Genomic DNA, 18365 nt, shown 5'->3' on the forward strand with positions numbered 1-18365 from the left:
CACGGGGCGGGAAGGGGCCGGGGCCGAGCAGAAGGCAGGTCCCTGCCGGGCTTCCCCCAGCACGGAGTTGCGGCTGCAGCCCGCGGCCGCTGCGGGGAGAAAGGGGCGGGCGGGGAGGCCACGCGGCGAGAACTACTGCGCTGACGCACCAGCCCTCTCGGCGGCCACACGCCCCGAGGCCGCGCAGCTTGTCCCCGACACTTGGGGGACGCTCGGCTCTGGGGAAACAAACTGCTGTGTCTCCGCCGAGGCGAAGCGCCTTGGGCGTGCGTCCCTTAGGCGGGCCCTGGCTGAGAGACGCAGCCCCCAGCCTCCGAGGACTTCAGATCTGCCGCCGGCTTGCAGCCCAGCGCCCGCCCCTCCGCCACACCGTCTCCCACGGATGCAGGAGATCGGCCCGTTTCATAGGCGCTCCCCAGAAACCCTGCCTCTGGCCAGAGGGGACAAGCCTCCGGAGTGGCTTCCAGCACAGGGGCCACCGTGTGTTCTCCTGAGCGCCCCTTTCCTACACACCACGGAGCCGGCCTCCTGACCCAGAGATGGACCCGCCTGAGAACCTCAGCTACTTCACCCTCTCCACCCCCGCCCCTGGAGAGACCAACCGCAGCAGTTTCGACGCAGCAGACCCGCGCCCCAGCCTGCCCCTGCTCTCTGTCTTCGGGGTGCTTGTCCTGACCTTGCTGGGCTTCCTGGTGGCGGCCACGTTCGCCTGGAACCTGCTGGTGCTGGCGACCATTCTCCGCGTGCGCACATTCCACCGCGTTCCGCACAACTTGATGGCGTCTATGGCCATCTCGGACGTGCTGGTAGCCGCTCTGGTCATGCCGCTGAGCCTGGTGCACGAGCTGTCCGGGCGCCGCTGGCAGCTGGGCCGGCGGCTGTGCCAGCTGTGGATCGCGTGCGATGTGCTCTGCTGCACGGCCAGCATCTGGAACGTGACGGCCATCGCGCTGGACCGCTACTGGTCCATCACCCGTCACCTGGAATACACGCTGCGCGCCCGCAGGCGCGTCTCCAACGTCATGATCGCGCTCACCTGGGCGCTCTCCGCCGTCATCTCCTTGGCCCCGCTGCTCTTCGGCTGGGGCGAGACCTACTCGGAGGGCAGTGAGGAGTGCCAGGTGAGCCGCGAGCCCTCCTACACGTGTTCTCCACCGTGGGCGCCTTCTACCTGCTGCTCGGCGTGGTGTTCTTTGTGTACTGGAAGATCTACAAGGCCGCCAAGCTCCGAGTGGGCCCCCGGAAGACCAACAGCGTCTCACCCATATCCGAAACCGTGCAGGTGGGTGTTAAAGGCAGCCTTAAAAAACACTTTGCTTGCGTTTGCACAGGCCTCTTCTCCGGCACACCTTCCCCCACGTTAGTGAGAAGTGGAAAATTTTTAGTATTTTGGGGCAAGGGAGGGGAGGAAGGGAAGGGGGTCAAGTGGGAGAGAGAAAGCATCACCCACTCTGCTCTGCTCACAGAGCATGCCATCGCTCATGCATATTAATTTCCTCACATGTATGAGGGTCTGAACTATAGAATTCTACAGGGTTCCACTAGGCTTGAAAATTCTGTGGATCTATAACCACCTTTAGAATGTCTGAAGAAGCTGGTGTCCAGGGCTGCACCAGGTAAAAGATAAACGTGCAGACTCCTGTGCTTAAGAGGGGGTGTTTGAGGGGGTGGGAAGAGGGGCGGTGATCTGACTTGGCAGGAATATACCAGGCAAAGCACGTTAGTGTTTCAACCCCATCTAATTTTTTCTTTGCAAATTATAGCAATTAATTTTGCAAAAATGTGGTATCTCATGGATTACCGTCATTCTCAGCATCCTCCTCTCCTGATGCAAGACCAGATGTTGCTCACACGCCTGTCTCAGAGCCTGCATCTGTGACCTGCTCCCGCGGGCCATGGTGCTGCTTTCGGGGGCTACCCCTGCCCCAGCCCCACCCCCAGTCAGGCGGCATGTGCTGAGGATCACTGTCTTGCCTCCTGGCACAGGAGGAAAGCTGAGGGAGGAAATTAAAACCTAAGGCAGAAAACTCCCTAGCTCCGTGCAAAGAGCATTTAAGGTCCAGCCACTGCTCCAGCACCCGGGGGGGCTCAGTCCCCATCTTCTCTCCACCCGCACCTCCTGCTTTTTGTTAACTCTTAGTAATCTGACCCTGTGGTGCAAGCTTCAGGAACCACGAGAGCTCAGCCCCTCCCACTCATTGCCAAGGGTGACCCCTTGAACCTAATTCACATGTGTAAGTTAGATCAGAAATCCACGCAGCACCCATCTCTGTTACTGCCTCTGGGACAACATCAATAAGCACACTGAGTGAGGACTACGGGCTGGCTGCTGGGGTGAGAGGGTGGTAAAGACACCATCTTTGCCTAGGAGGAGTCTAACGCAGGGAGAGAGGCGTGTGGTGTGAGCACTGTGATGTGATTGTGTTTTTCAAGAGTCAGAAGCTAATTCCAAGCACAACCAGTCAATCAAGCTTAGAGGAACCAGAGGTGAAGACAGGGGAGAAGGAGAAGGGCATCATTCTAGAAGAAAGAAGGAAAAGGGGGTGAGAGGCCCTCTGTCCTTTTATCTACAACAACAGTCTCACCCAAATGACCCTCTCCCACCCCAGGAAACATTCGGAATGTCTGGTTATCTGATACTCTTTCCGATTATCGACACGTGAGACAGGGTAGACACACAGCACAGCCTGAACAGCAAAGAATTAGTGACAGATTAATGTCAACAGGGACAAATGTGGGAAACCCTGGCCCAAGAAATTTCTACACTGGACAAGGAATGCCGACAAGCAGGAGTGCCCCCAAACCACCAGGCGTGTCCACGTGTGTGCACCCCCGCAGTTCCCGGTCAGGAACAAGGGGGCTGGCAGACAGACGGCCCACTACAGCCCTCCTTACACGGATCCTCTTCTGCCAGGATGCTCACCCAGGTAAACATAATTTGTGATCAACACCAAACGGCTTTAAAAGGGAACGGCAACTGTCCTTGTGTCCTGGAGGGCTTGGAGCAGGAGGAAAAGGGGCTATCACTACTCAGGTCTGGAGACAGCAGAAGCAAAGCACTGCTTCATGTTCTTTCTCTGCCAGGTAACTTTCAAAAATGGGCCCCATGGCTTTGCAAGGCCTCTAAGCGATCCAGGGCTCCACCTGAAACGTGGAGCTGGCCTTGTTCTCACGTTACCGTGGAGGGTGGATTAAAAGCCAGGCTTCCTGATTTCTTGGTGGTAGCAGGTGCCGAAGTTTCTAAACACAGTTCTACCACCAACGATCCCTGTTGCCTAGGGGAACACAACGCGTCTTCCCTGCTGCTTTACCTTCTGAGTTTTCCTCAGACGCACACTGAAAGCCTAACCGCTGTCAGGCACGGAGATGAAAGCCAGAAACATACGAGAGAGAGGCCTTGCCTTGACACAGCCTGATGAAACTGCGACTGAGGCTCCGACGTGAAGACACAGCTGGATTTGCCGCCTGTAAGCGCCTGGGGGACTTCCTGGGTTCTCAGCGGGTTGACATCAGCTGTAGGAGCAGCTATGCTGGCCGGGCGTTACTGGAGTGAATCCAGGCCTGGCTGCCTAACTTCCAGAAGTGAGGGGCCGACACGGCAGCAGGGCTTGTAAAACCGAGCCCCCCGAGACGAAATGTCCTTGACTGACAGCACATCAAAGGCCCTTGGCGACTCTCGCCAAGACTTTCCTAGCTTCTAGCGTTACTGCCCAGGAAGGAGCAGGCTCTGGGCGTGGAACAGGCGGACTGGCCCCAAGTTTGAGGAGCACGTGGCTCTCGCTCCCCAGCTCTTGGTCCTCACTCCGGAGAGACCATCAGGACTGTCCAGCTTCTCAGCTCTGTTGCTGGTTCTCCTTGAAGTTTCATCCATGGAGAGCGGGTGTTCGGACTGCACAGCGATCGACGTGCTCAGTCACTTGTCAGGACAGCGCTGGGCAGAAGCAGTCAAAGCTCTGGACAGTGGACACCAAACCAGATTAACCAACTAGCAGGAAAACATGGGTGGTTTCAGTTAGCAATGGGGATTTACTGCGCGTGGTAACATAAGGTTTAAAGGCTTAATGTAAAAAAACAAAACAAAACTAGTTTAATTGATGCAAGTAATGTCTCTGAGGCATGGAGGCAAAGCCTTGATCACTGAATGGAGGGGTGGGCTTCGACAGACAATAGTCCTTAGACGGGTGCCATGTAGTTGGATCAGCCCACCTGGAGCGTGCCCCAGCACGTTCACATCGGGACAGGGTGGCAAATCCATGACAAACCAGGGAGAGCCCATCTGAACTCCCATGCGTTCCGCTCTCATCCACCTGTCTGTGGCGTCTCTTGTCCACAAGAGCTCTAGGACCACTGCTATTTCTCCAGTGATGTCTTGAATTACACACAGTGCAGATACTCTCACAAACAGACTGGTTATAATCTGATAATGTTGAAGGACGGCAGTATGTTTTATCTGGAAGCAGTTTCTACTTACTAAATGTGTAGCTGTGTTAAACCGAAACAAAAGGATTCTCATAAGGATCCTGAAATACCAGCTACAAGTTGGCACACAGGATTACTTAAGATTCTCACCAAATTCTTCCATTAACTTGGGTTTTTTCCCTCAAGCCTTTTCTACAGCCACACCATAAACAAGAAAGCTGTACTGTTGTACATCCACAATTAAAGGCAATTCCCCCTAGAAGTTTGGAAGGACAGGAAGCTGTTGGGTGATAATATTTCCCTTGGGGTGACTTCACTAGGCAGATTTTAGATGGTTGTCATTTTGATTTTTAGCCAAAAGGGGATATTGCTGCTTTCAAGGTTACTTCTGCTGTCTACATTCACTGTGGGCCTTATCTAGGCACCCAAATCTTTCAAAACAGAGGTGCTTCTCGATGTTTCCTCTAGATAGCCATATCTTGTATTGATTATCTGCTTTCTTATTAAATTTATTTTTAACTGAGGATAATTGTTTTAAAACGTTGAGTTGGTTTCTACCATGCATCACCGTGAATCAGCCATAGGTTTACACACGTCTGCTCCCTCCTGAACCTCTCTCCTACCCCTTATTATCTACTTTCCAAGGGTATCTGGAAGTATTCAGCCCCATACTGTGTATTTTCTAAATTTTTAAATTTATTTTTTTCTTATTAAGTTCCCTAATTCAGATTTGAGCCCATTTAGGACAAGACCATATGTCAGCTGTTGGGTTTATATCAGAATACTGCTTTTAAATTTTCTATATAGTTTACAATTTTGAATCCTCAATCAATCTTCTCTTAAAAAATGGCTTCTGAAATTGTTTTAGTTTACATTTAAAATTTTCATAGCCAGGTTATATAGCTCTTCTCTCTTCTATCCTTCTAGTTTTAAATATTTTTCCTCATCTAAGGGAAATTTTAATTAATTTCACTAGGTGCTGCTGATCTGCAGTCTAGGACAATAAGGATTTTGTTCAGTACTCTCTAAAAATTCTAAATTCTACAACAGTTTTTTGCCCTTCTCCCTGAAGTTTAGGGGCTTCCTGGTGGCTCAGGTGGTAAAGAATCCACCAGCAATGTGCGAGACCTGGGTTTGATCCCCGGGTTGGGAACATCCCTTGGGAAAGAGAACAGCTCCCCACTCCAGTATTCTTGCCTGGAGAATCCCCATGGACAGAGGGGCCTGGTGGGCTATAGTCCATGGTATTACAAAGAGTCAGACATGACAAGTGGCTTTCACTTTAGAAGAATTCTTCCTTATAGCCTGTATCTCAGCTCTCATCAAGGTTTTAACTGACATTCCGTAAGTTTGACTTCTTGCCTGGCAATTTTACAATGTGATTTTGTTTTACTGAGGAATCCCCTGAGGAAAAGACAGTTCATTTAGGAAGTTATGAAAAGCTGAGTAGAAATATGGGGGGTGTAGATGTGTAAGGTGGGGAGGTTTTCAGTTCAGTTCAGTCGCTCAGTCATGTCTGACTCTTTGTGACCCCATGGACTGCAGCACGCCAGGCTTTTCATTCCATCAGCAACTCCTGGAGCTTGGCTCAAACTCACATCCATTGAGTCAGTGATGCCATCCAACCATCTCATCCTCTGTCATCCCCTTCTCCTCCTGCCTTCAATCTTTTCCAGTATCAGGGTCATTTCCAGTGAGTCGGTTTTTCGCATCAGGTAGCCAAAGTATTGGAGTTTCAGCTTCAGCATCAGTCCTTCCAAAGGATATTCAGGGTTGATTTCCTTTAGGATTGACTGGTTTGATCTCCTGGCAGTACAAGGGACTCTCAAGAGTCTTCGCTAACAGCACACTTCAAAAGCATCAATTCTTTGGCACTCAGCTTTCTTTATGGTCCAACTCTCACATCCATACATGACTACTGGAAAACCATAGCTTTGACTATATGGACCTTTGTCAGCAAAGTAATGTCTGCTTTTTAATATGCTATCTGGGTTGGTCATAGATTTTATTCCAAGGAGCAAGAATCTTTTAATTTCACATTTGCAGTCACCATCTGCAGTGATTTTGAAACCCAAGAAAATAAAGTCTGTCACTGTTTCCATTGTTTCCTCATCTATTTGCCATGAAGTGATGGGACCAGATGCCATGGTCTTCGTGTTTTGAATGCTGAGTTTAAGACAGCTTTTTCACTCTCCTCTTTCACCTTCAAGAGGCTCTTTAGTTCCTCTTCATTTTCTGCCATAAGGGTGGTGTCATCTGAGGTTGTGATATTTCTCCTGGCAATCTTGATTCCAGCCTGTGCGTCATCCAGCCTGACATTTCAGAGGAGGTACTCTGCAGCGAAGTTAAATAAGCAGGGTGACAATATACAGCCTTGACATACTCCTTTCTCAATTTGGAACCAGTCTGTTGTTCCATGTCCGGTTCTAACTGTTGCTTCTTGACCTTCATACAGATTTCTCAGGAGGTAGGTAAGGTGGTCTGGTATTCCCATCTCTTTAAGAATTTTCCATGGTTTATTTTGGTGATGGACAGGGAGGCCTGGTGTGCTGCAGTCCATGGGGTTGCAAAGAGTCAGACATAACTGAGCAACTGAACTAAACTGAATTTTGATCCACACAGTCAAAGGCTTTGGTGTAGTCAATTTAAAGCAGAAGTAGATGTTTTCCTGGAATTCTCCTGCTTTTTCTATGATCCAATGGATGTTGGCAATTTGATCTCTGGTTCCTCTGCCTTTTCTAAAACCAGCTTGCACATCTGGAAGTTCTCGGTTCACATACTGTTGACGCCTCACTTGGAGAATTTTGAGCATTACTTTGTTAGCATGTGAGATGAGTGGAATTGTGCAGTAATTTGAACATTCTTTGGCATTGTCTTTCTTTGGGGTTGGAAAGAAAACTGACTTTTTCCAGTCCTGTGGCCACTGCTGAGTTTTCCAAATTTGCTGGCATATTGAGTGCAGCACTTTCACAGCATCATCTTTTAGGATTTGAAATAGCTCAGCTGGAATTCCATCACCTCCACTAGCTTTGTTCAGTGCTTCCTAAGGCCAACCTGACTTTGCACTCCAGGATGTCTGGCTCTAGGTGAGTGATCACACCATCGTGGTTATCTGGGTCATTAAGACCTCTTTTGTACAGTTCTTCTGTGTATTCTTGCCACCTCTTCTTAATATCTTCTGCTTCTGTTAGGTCCATACCGTTTCTGATCTTTATTGTGCCCATCTTTGCATGAAATTTTCCCTTGGTATCCAATTTTCTTGAAGAGGAAGAGTTCTCTAGTCCTTCCCATTCTACTGTTTTCTTCTATCTCTTTGCACTGGTCACTGAGGAAGGCTTTCTTTTCCTTCCTTGCTTTCCTTCGGAACTTTGTATTCAGGTGGGCGTATCTTTCCTTTTCTCCTTTGCCTTCAGCTTCTCTTCTTTTCTCAGCTATTTGTAAGGCCTCCTCAGACAACCACTTTGCCTTTTTGCATTTCTTCTGCTTGGGGATGGTTTTGATCACTGCCTCCTGTACAAAGAGTTGGACATGACTGAGCGACTGAACTGACTGTTCATGGGGTTCTCAAGGCAAGAATACTGAAGTGGTTTGCTGTTCCCTTCTCCAGTGGACCATGTTTTGTCAGAACTCTCCACCATGACCCATCTGTCTTGGGTGGCCCTACACAGCACAGCTCATAGTTTCACTGAGTTAGACAAGGCTGTGGGCCAGGGGATCAGCTTTGTTAGTTTTCTGTGATTGTGGTTTTCAGTCTGTCTGCCCTCTGGTGGAGAAGGGTAATAGGCTTGCGGGAGCTTCCTGATGGGAGGGACTGGCTGTGGGGGAATCTGGGTCTTGCCTGATGGGTGGGACCATGCTCAGCAAAGCTTTAACCCAATTTTCTATTTTGGGGTGGGGCTATGTTCCCTCCCTGTAGCTTGGCCTGAGGCCAAAATACGGTAGGGGCGATGGCATCTCCCTCAAAAGGACATATGCCAGGACTGTTGTCTCCAGTGCCCCTGACCCTGCGGCAGGCCACTGTCGACCCACACCACCGCCAGAGACTCCCAAACACTCACTGGCAAGTCTGGCTCAGTCTCTTGGGTTCCTGCGCTTTCTCCTGGGTCCTGGTGCACACAAGGTTTTGTCTGTGCCCTTCAAGTGCCGTTTCCTGTGGAAGTTCTGTAGCAAATCCCACTGGACTTCAAATTCCCTGGGTTCTCAGTCCCTTTGCCAGATCTCCAGGTTGGGAATTCTGTTGTGGGTCCTAGAACTTTTGCAACAGTGCAAGAATTTCTTTGGTATAATTGTTCTCCAGTCTGTGGGTCATCTGCTCAGTGGCTCTATGGTAGGGCCAGTGGTGACCTCCTCCAGGAGGGCTATGCCACATGCCACACCTCCCAGGTCTGCTGCAGTCAGAGCCCCTGTGCCCGCACAGGCCACTGCTGACCCAGCCTCTGCAGGAGACACTCAGACACTCAAAGGCAGGTCTGGCTCAGTCTCTGTGGGGTCCCTGGGTCCTGGTACGCACAAGGTTTTGTTTGAGCCCTCTGAGCATCTCAGATGGGTATGAGGTTTGATTCTAAACACAATTTTGCCCCTCATACCCATCTTGTTGGGGCTTCTCCTTTGCCCTTGGATGTGGGGTATCTTTTTTTGGTGGGATCCAACAGTCTCCTGTTGAGGGGAGGTTTTGGAAAGTTACAAAATCTTTAGGACCAACTCAGAGTTAGACTTTAAGGCCTTAGCAGAACAACTGAAAAAGCTGACTCTCAACTGCTTAGTGTTTGTCTTCCAGCTTAAATATGTTAATGTGTTGATTTTGATTTTCAGAGATTATATGAAAAACTTTTTTTCACATTTATCAAGAAAAGAGTGAGAGTTAGGATTACAGTGCAGTTCAAAATAGACGTTCACAAAGAAGAAGGCTGAGACTCTGACTAAGACAAACCAGGACACACAAGAAAACGGCCACCAGGGTTGGCCAACAGTCTGTGTGTGTGAACGGTTTCTCAGATCCTTGACCAGAGGCCATATGATGACCAACCCAATCATCAACGAGCTGGATTGCCAGCTACACAAGGTGATATTTATTCCATAGACTGACAAGATAGGGAATGCCCTCACTTAAGTTTTGTGAAAAACTTGAAGCAAAGTTAGATCAATTGCTTTTTGACAAATTGGTTATTAAGTCTAATGGTCTGCAAATCATTAGCCCTCAGGTCTGGCTTAGAAAAGATTAGAAGCTTATAAAGCCAGCACCTTATAAAACAATCCTTTTTATATTCAACAGAAAAATAAAAGGTATTCCAGGACAAAAATTAAACCAAAAAAATCTATGAAAATAAGAGTTTGCATATTTAGACAAACAACAGCCAAAACAAAGAAAACAGCAATATAATAAGTAGGTTATGGCATAACATTTTTGCTCAGTGGTATACCTCCAGCAAGAGACCTAACAGCTTTATAAGAAGATGTGAGTCGACTTCCAAACGGCACACCTTTCTAACAAGGTCCAGTTGTTTGATACGAAGACCTAAGCTGAATGATCTGATTCAAATACACACGCATGCGTGCATACTGAGTCACTTGGTCATGTCTGACTCTTGGTGAGCCCATGGACTGTAGCCTGCCAGGCTCCTCTGTCCATGGGATTTTTTAGAAAGAATACTGGAGTGGGTTGCCGTTCCCTTCTCCAGGGAATCTTCCTGACCCAAGAATTGAACCCGCATCACCTGTGCCTCCAGCGTCGCAGATTCTTTACACTCTCAGCCATCGGGGAAGCCCATTCAAAGACACATGTGGCTGCAAAGCCTTGGATAACAAAACACAGAGTGTGGGAAGAGCCCGGTGGAGTGGGCTGGCACTCAGCTCATTGAGATTGGTGTGCGTCTGCAGACCCAAAGGTGGCTGGGGTCTGGGGCTCTGTGAATGCACCTGTAGTCCGTACCCTGTGAAGGGTCCTCAAAACAACATCCATGGAACTCCCCGAGGCCAATACAACCACCACACAGCACCTGAAATAAAAACACGGCTTGCTACAGATTGAGAGAAAGCTACATCTGTCTGGCACCATCTCCCGGAGCAGGGCAGGACACCCGTCATCGATGGAGACAGTGTTGCGCTCGGGGACGGGAGGGCGTTGAGAGGAACACTGAGCAGACATTCCCCAAGCAGGGGTACTCAGCGAGGCCGCTGTTGGCTCCCTGCTGCTTCGGGACGTGTGCACTGGGGCGCACCTCACCCCAGCGGGCTGACTGTCAGAAGTGAGGGCCGACACCGACTGGCTGGTCTGGCAGTGCCTGTTCCCAGAGCTGGACCGTCCTGGATTCACTGGAGGGGCCTAAACAAGCAGCGAGGCTCTGTGTTACCACAACTACAGGACCGACGGTCTTTTCCTAAGCATGTGGAAACGTTCTTATTCTGCCCCTTGTAAGCCCTCCCTAGGTGGGTAGGATCATTCCCAGATTAAACATCCCGACTCACTAGTACATCCTGCATGTGACAATGGTCTGGTCTCACCTGCAATCACCCGAAGCCACACTTCCCAGGTGAGAGCCTTCATCCCTTAATCGCAATACCCACTACTGATTATAATCTATTGATTGTCTGTGATATTAATAGGGAGGTGAAGCAGAATAGTTTGAGGAAATAAAAGGACATGCTAGATTTATGATTAACTAGTGAATAGTTATTTAACTAGGCTTCCCAGGTGGCTCAGTGGTAAAGAATCCACCTGCAATGCAGGAGATGTGGGTTTGATCCCTGGGTCAGAAAGATCCCCTGGAGAAGGAAATGACAACCTACTTTATTATCTGAGCCTGGGAAACCCCATGGACAGAGGAGCCTGGTGGGCTAGTCCACGGGGTTGCAATAGAGTTGGACACAACTTAGTGAGTAAACAACAAGTTCAGTTCAGTTCAGTCGCTCAGTCGTGTCTGACTCTTTTGACCCCATGGACTGCAGCACGCCAGGCTTCCCTGTCCATCACCAACTCCCGGAGCTTGCTCAAACTGACGTCCATCGAGTCACTGATGCCATCCAACCATCTCATCCTCTGTCATCCCCTTCTCCTCCTGCCTTCAATCTTTCCCAGCATCAGCATCTTTTCCAATGAGTTGGTTGGAGTTTCAGCTTCAGCATCAATCCTTCCATTGAATATTCAGGACTGATTTCCTTTAGGATTGACTGGTTTAGATAGCAACACGTTATCTCACACATAACCATCTTCATTTTTTTTAAGTTTCAGCTTTTAAAAAACTTTTAATTTTGTATTGGGGTATAGTCAATTAGCGATGTTGCGATAGTTCAGGTGAACAATGAGGGACTCAGTCATACATGTATACATGTATCCATCCTCCCCCAAAATCTCTGCCGCAACACACACATCCAGGCTGCCACATAACATTGAGCAGAGTTCCATGTGCTATACAGTAGGTCACAATTGAACACATAACCGTTTTGGACAAATGGGAAGTCTAAATCACTGGCACATGTCCCCCAGATAATTCATTTGTTTGGAGATACAAGGCCAATTGTTCATTTAGAAAATTTTTTCCATGGGAGTCTTAAATTGTGAGGCCTGTGCTTTAGAAATGATACAAGACTACACAGATAAATGGGAAAAGTGGAGCTCGGCTTGAATGCTTTCACTTATTTTTACCCCAGTACCTCTCTTTCTGTGACTCTACTAACCGTGCTGAGTAACTGACAGAGTCATCAACAGAGTCTATACCCCAGGCGTGATTAAGTGCTTTACTGCGATCGCTGACAAGCAGAGCTAAGGAGTCCTTTAGTCAGAAAGCCACAGGGTAAGCAGCCACGTCAACCATCTGCTAACACGGGGAGCTGAAACTCCCAACAGCAAAGCCCCTCCTCCAGCAGAGCCATTCCAGACCAACGACATGCCCACCAGGTGAGCTGGTGTTGAATGACCCCCAAAATGATCAACACTTCTCATCAAAGTTGTAGAGAGTGTGCTTTTCTGAGAAACAAGGAGTTCTCTAACCTATAAAAATTCCCGACTCAAAACAAACCATAAAAACAATGTATTTAGGAAAAAAGTTTAACTTGAATTCAAACTAGAATTCTAAGTGGGAAAAGACCGCATGGAACAGGAAAAGAATTGTTAAACATGAATTTAGGTTCTCTGCTGTAAAGGGGCCCCACGAATGTGCTCCCCAGCTGCTGTGCTAAGAACTCAGAGAAAGCAATCATGGACTTGTGGGTCCCACTGACAAGAGAAATCCTCCTGAAGACAAGCTTAGGAATGAAAAACTGGGAAACCTTTAAGAGACACTTACACATCAATTCTTGTACAGTGGGGAATTCTCACAAATTCAATGAACACAAGCTGTGCATGGGAACAGTTCAAATTCAAAAGAACCTAGGTACAGTATACTGGAAGAACCTCGGATCTTATACTTGTTGCTGTTCAGTTGCTCAGTAGTGTCTCTTTGCGACCCTGTGGACTGCAGCACACCAGGCTTCCCCATCCTTCACCATCTCCCGGAGCTTGCTCAACTCATGTCCACTGAGTTGGTGATGCCATCCAACCATCTCATCCTCCGTTGCCCCCCCTCTCCTCCTGCCCTCACTCTCTCCCAGCACCAGGATCTTTGCTAACGAGTCGGCTCTTTGCATCAGTTGGCCAAAACAGTCAGGACTTCGTAGTGCAGCTGCCACACCCCTGCACAAGCAGGCCTGTGTAGGGCATTCAATGTTTCTCCATGAGGACGATGACCTGAAGGGACAGGCTGCCATGAAACTGTCTCACGACACTTGGGCTTCCATCCCCGATGCTCACCTTTATAAACATATCCTTCACCTGAACGTACGGCACACACCTGGGCAACAAACAGCCCTGTGATCCCTCGTCTCTCAGACCAACAAAGAGGTACTGTGCTGTATTCTGACGTGGAGTCCCTTTGGATACAGGTCGGGACTGGGTCTGAACGTCCCAGCAGAGTCTCAGTCAATAGGACAGAAGGTGGCCCCTCAGAATGGAAGCTGTGTAACTTTTCCCATTATGCAGTAGAAAACTCCCACAGACAAAAAGCAGAGCGCTGGGAGTGTATCTCATCCCTCACCAAAGGCTGGCCTCACGGAGGCAGTCTCACTGTGGGCTCACAGCGTCTCACAACTGGAATCTGCATATTTGAAGGGCTCAGACGGTCTTCTGGAGCTGACCTGGAGGGGCACTGACCACCAAGAAGCAGGCAGGCAGTGAGTGGGGATGGGGCGGGGGTGGAGAGGCTCCCGAGAGTGGGCCGGGGTTCAGGAGCCACAGTACCTAGCTGTGTGTTGCTGTGTTCATTTCTGCCATTACCCCAGAGCTGGAGTCTGGTCTACATGCTCCACCTTTACACAAGAGTGCTACAGAGTTAAGGGTTGGTCACGATGGCCTCAAAACCGTGAGCGGCCAGCGTCGCCCAGGAAAAAGTCTGAAAGGCAGGAGAGCTTCTCAAGGACTCAAGAGTCAGGACTGGAATTACTGTTTCATTGCCACCTTGGGGAAACGGGGAGAAACGGGTTCCTTGATGACCTTCTGAGGTTGAGTTTTACCAAGGGAATTAGTGAGTTTTCCTATTTTCTTTATGCTGAAAAATAAAACTGAATACTGTGCTTGCATTTCCATAAATTAGCTCCCTGAAATGAAGTCCACGACAGACACTAATAAAAGAGGAAAGGTAACTGGTTCCGTCCAGGGGTGAGGCTCTGGAAAGACACAGGTGAAAGGGTCAATGTCACTTATCTTATATATGCTTTTAAGAGCTGAAGAATAATGAACTACTTGTTTCAATATTTATGAATCTTTTCTTTAACTGTATAATGCTTGGGGTTTCGCTGTCTTTCAAATAGATGACAGGAAGGGTAACATGTAAATTTAGTAATCCACACAGGAACTAACGTTCCCTTAACTACAGTGTTCCTGTTTTCAGCTCCATTATTCTATATGATGTTATAAACAGTTCCTCCTGACTGCAGTTTGTAGATGCAGCCATGAACTGGCTACGTGGGTTAGAGAGACAGACCCTGTGACCTAGCTCACTGCCTAGAAGGTTGTGCGCTGCTGGGGCGTGAGCGGGTCCCTCTCCAGGTCAAGTGTACTGGGATCACAGAAAGCTGGAGTTGCAGAGGACAGAGCTTGATGTCAGGGTGGTCTCTCCACTAGTGAACGATGGATCGACCCAGAAACTGCCCCACGTTGTGACGGAGTCAGCTAGTCGGCTCATTTAGCACTTCAGCCCATTGTCATTCCTCCTGTGAATGGGTCCTCATCCTCAGACACATCGCATTCCAGTTCCCCAAAGACCTGGAGAAAAAAAAATTAAAAGCTGGAATGGAGCAAAGAGCCTCCTTTCCTAGGAATTCCGCCACCTTAGAGAAGGGTCGTGAAGCTGGAGAAACTGCCTTCCAGGGGACTTGGGCAGGCCGAGGTGGAGGGAATCTGAGTTTAGCATCTCTTGTTTTCCATAAAAGTTGGGGCAGGGGATAAACCAGAAGGAGATCAAAAAGATTTAAGATGTCAAAACGTGAGCAAACACTCAGCTCTGCTGGCCCGGGAGTGGGGGGACCCGACAGTAGGGTCCCTGCAACGGACAATGAAAAGCTTTCTCTTGAAGTGCACGTGCGGGAAACCGGGCCCACCCGAGTCTCCAGTCAGCCCGCCCCGGGTGTGGGATGGGGGCGGCTCTCCTGATGCTTCCACTTGCCTTCTCCAGGTGAAGGGCGCCGCTCAGCGGCCTGAGATGGTCCTCGCTACGCGCCGCGCCACGGTCCCCTTCCAGGCCGACGGGGACGCGCGGGGCGAGCAGAAGGAGCAGCGCGCTGCCCTCATGGTGGGCATCCTCATCAGGGTGTTCGCGCTCTGCTGGATCCCGTTCTTCACCGCCGAGCTCCTCAGCCCCCTGCGCGCCTGCGACGGCCCGGCCACCTGGAAGAGCATCTTCCTGTGGCTCGGCTACTCCAACTCCTTCTTGAACCCCCCCATCTACACGGCCTTCAACAAGAACTACAACAGCGCCTTCAAGAACCTCTTCTCGAGGCACCGCTGAGCGCGAGGCTGGACAGGCGAGGGGTACTCGCCCATCTGCCCATCCCCACCCGGCAACCGCCTGCCAGAGACAGGCCTTCGAGGTCCCCAGGGTGGCCCCCAGAGCCAGCTGGCTCACTGCCGCACTCCCGGCAGGAAGCGAGTCTGCACGGGCAGTTCCCGGGACCTCATTTTATCCCATTTATCTGTTTGTCCTCACTCCGCACTGCACAGCCACGGACTTGGCCCACCAAGTGCCCTTTCCTCTCTAAAGTCCCCCGCAGCATGGTTTAGCATCCTCATCCCAGAAAAGTCAAGCCAGCCAGAGGCGAGGGAGGAAACAGATCAGTCCAGGCAGGATGAGGACAGACAGGAAGTGATGAGCAAGGAGTCACAACCGGGACATCTAGGGGGAGGGAAACCACAACTGCAAGTTTCTCGGAACAGTCCCCACTTGCAGGGCTCCATCCCGTGGTTCCAGGAAGTTCACCCTAGTACTTACCATGTCCCAATATTTGCCCGCAAAACATTCTCTCTGAACATATCAAAGTATACAGCCACATCTGCAAGACCAGTCAAGATGGCCCCACACACGTGCACACCGAACCTATGGAAGAGGCAAGTGTTCCCACTGGCCAGTTTATTCTAAAACGCAACCCAAGAGCTTGCAACTGGAACTGAAAGTCAAATCAAATACCGCCTTCCGTTTTGAAGCAACTGTCCACAACACTGAGATATCTACTAGCTCCGTAGAACCTGTCAAATTTGCTTATTTACTATGGGTTCCATTTGTATAGAATTTATTCAAATGTTGCCAAACGAAGATTTCTAGCCTCAGATCATGAGGTTAGAATAACAAAACTGTCACAAAGTTGTTAACTTCTTATATATAGTTTCATCACTAAGGGCTATGAAGGCTTATTCACCAAACAGGGGCACTTTAAGGTGATGGGTGATCAATCTGTTCGCTGCTGCTGTGCACTGGCATGTAAATACCCACTGTGAGGCCGATACAGGCAACGATGAACGCAGAAAAGTGGTAACACTTTAATGAACGCGGCAATGTAACTGGTGAGGCAAGACTATTAAGTGATGATGTGGTGTTTATGTGATCACACAAAACTTTAAAAAGGTCTTGGACAACAAAACTGCCTGTGGTTTGCTATGTCCCTGATTCTCTGAATGCATGCATTTAAAAATTATATATTATGTCTGAATTATTACAATACGGATATATTGTTATATGTATTATTTTGTACATACTAAATTATATTAATTAACATATTAAAAATAGGAGATCTATGTCCATTTGTTTTAACACTTGCTCCTTGGAAGGAAAGCTATGATCAACCTAGACAGCATATTAAAAAGCAGACATTACTTTGCCAACAAAGGTCCATCTAGTCAAGGCTATGGTTTCTCCAGTAGTCATGTATGGATGTGAGAGTTGGACTATAAAGAAAGCTGAGCACTGAAGAATTGATGCTTTTGAACTGTGGTGTTGGGGAAGACTCTTGAGAGCTCCTTGGACTACAAGATCCAACCAGTCAATCCTAAAGAAATCAGTCCTGAATATAAGGACTGATGTTGAAGCTGAAACTCCAATACTTTGGCCACCTGATGCAAAGAAGTGACTCACTAGAAAACACCGATGCTGGGGAAGATTGAAGGTGAGAGGAGAAGGGGACGACAGAGGATGAGACGGCTGGATGGCATCACCGACTCAGTGGAGTTTGAGTGAGCTGTGGGAGTTGGTGAAGGACAGGGAGGCCTGGTGTGCTGCAGTCCACGGGGTCGCAGAGCTGGACCCGACTGAGCGACTGAACTGAACCGATGTCCACTTGGGGTCTCGGTTTGAAGTTTGGCTTTGCATTCACTGCAAAGGTGGCTCTGATGCCTCAGTCAGCACCAAGCTCCACGGCAACAGTGGACAGTAGGACTCGACGCGTGGCCCAGACTGAATTTACTTAGAAATCAGGACAGCAATTCCTGTAGGGCAGACCTGGGCGTCGCATCTCTCACCTCGTGGGTGACGATATCCACATCACCACCCTATGCACGCCCCGCCCCCACTGATCAGAGCCACGCTGCAGGGGCCCCACCTGGGACTAGGCCTGAAGTCCCTGGCAGGGGAAGAGAAGCAAGGGGTGTCGAGACTTCATTCTCACAGGATCAGTGGAGAGCATCTGGAGCCCAGCCTCGGAAGATACATGAGCCTTGACGCTCAGGGAGGCTCAGGCTGGGAACGGGAGTGGAGTGGTGCCTGTTTACATACATGGAAAGGAAAAGCCATTTAAAAGAAGACTCTCTACAGTTGTACCCTATGGTCAGAAAGGACCAAGAAGTGGTGATTATAATTAAGTTCTATCTGACCACAGGGCTCCATCCCAGCTTTTCCTTAAAGCCCAGGCTGGGTGAGACGTGGAAGGGAGGATCGGGGGGTAGAGGGGCTCCCATCTCAGGGCAGGTGGCTTTTATTTCCCAGATGACTGTGTGACGCCGCGGAGCAGAGATGCTCAGAGTGAAGTGAAGTCGCTCAGTCATGTCTGACTCTTTGCGATTCCATGGACTCTAACCTACCAGGCTCCTTCGTCCATGGGATTTTCCAGGCAAGAATACTGGAGTGGGTTGCCATTTCCTTCTCCAGGGGATCTTCCCAACCCAGGGATCAAACCCAGGCATCGCAGGCAGACGCTTTACAGCCTGAGCCACCAGGGAAGCCAAGTGACCTGCTTTCACGCTGATTTGGCAACAGGACCCTGTCATCAAGCACGTGCGTTCTCGGGGAGACCCTCACAGGAGAGACCAGATGCCGTGTGGCTCAGGCAGTTTTGTCCTCCCTCCCTTCGCTGGATGACAAGGAGCTGCACAGCAGGCTGACTCAGTTGCCGCCTCACTAACACTGCATTTGTTCCTTGGTCTGTGTGGCTGC

At 49.5% G+C, this 18365-nt stretch overlaps 1 protein-coding gene across 1 annotated transcript; it reads left to right on the plus strand.

The window, feature by feature from the left end:
• The first annotated feature begins 539 nt into the window (after positions 1-539).
• HTR5A (5-hydroxytryptamine receptor 5A) lies at positions 540-15455 on the plus strand. The gene is given in 3 exon segments (XM_069588881.1): positions 540-1143; positions 1146-1282; positions 15123-15455. Coding segments are annotated over 3 exon segments (1074 nt in total).
• Positions 15456-18365: the final 2910 nt, after the last annotated feature.

This window comes from Ovis canadensis, chromosome 4, assembly GCF_042477335.2.
Source record: "Ovis canadensis isolate MfBH-ARS-UI-01 breed Bighorn chromosome 4, ARS-UI_OviCan_v2, whole genome shotgun sequence".
Taxonomy (NCBI): domain Eukaryota; kingdom Metazoa; phylum Chordata; class Mammalia; order Artiodactyla; family Bovidae; genus Ovis; species Ovis canadensis.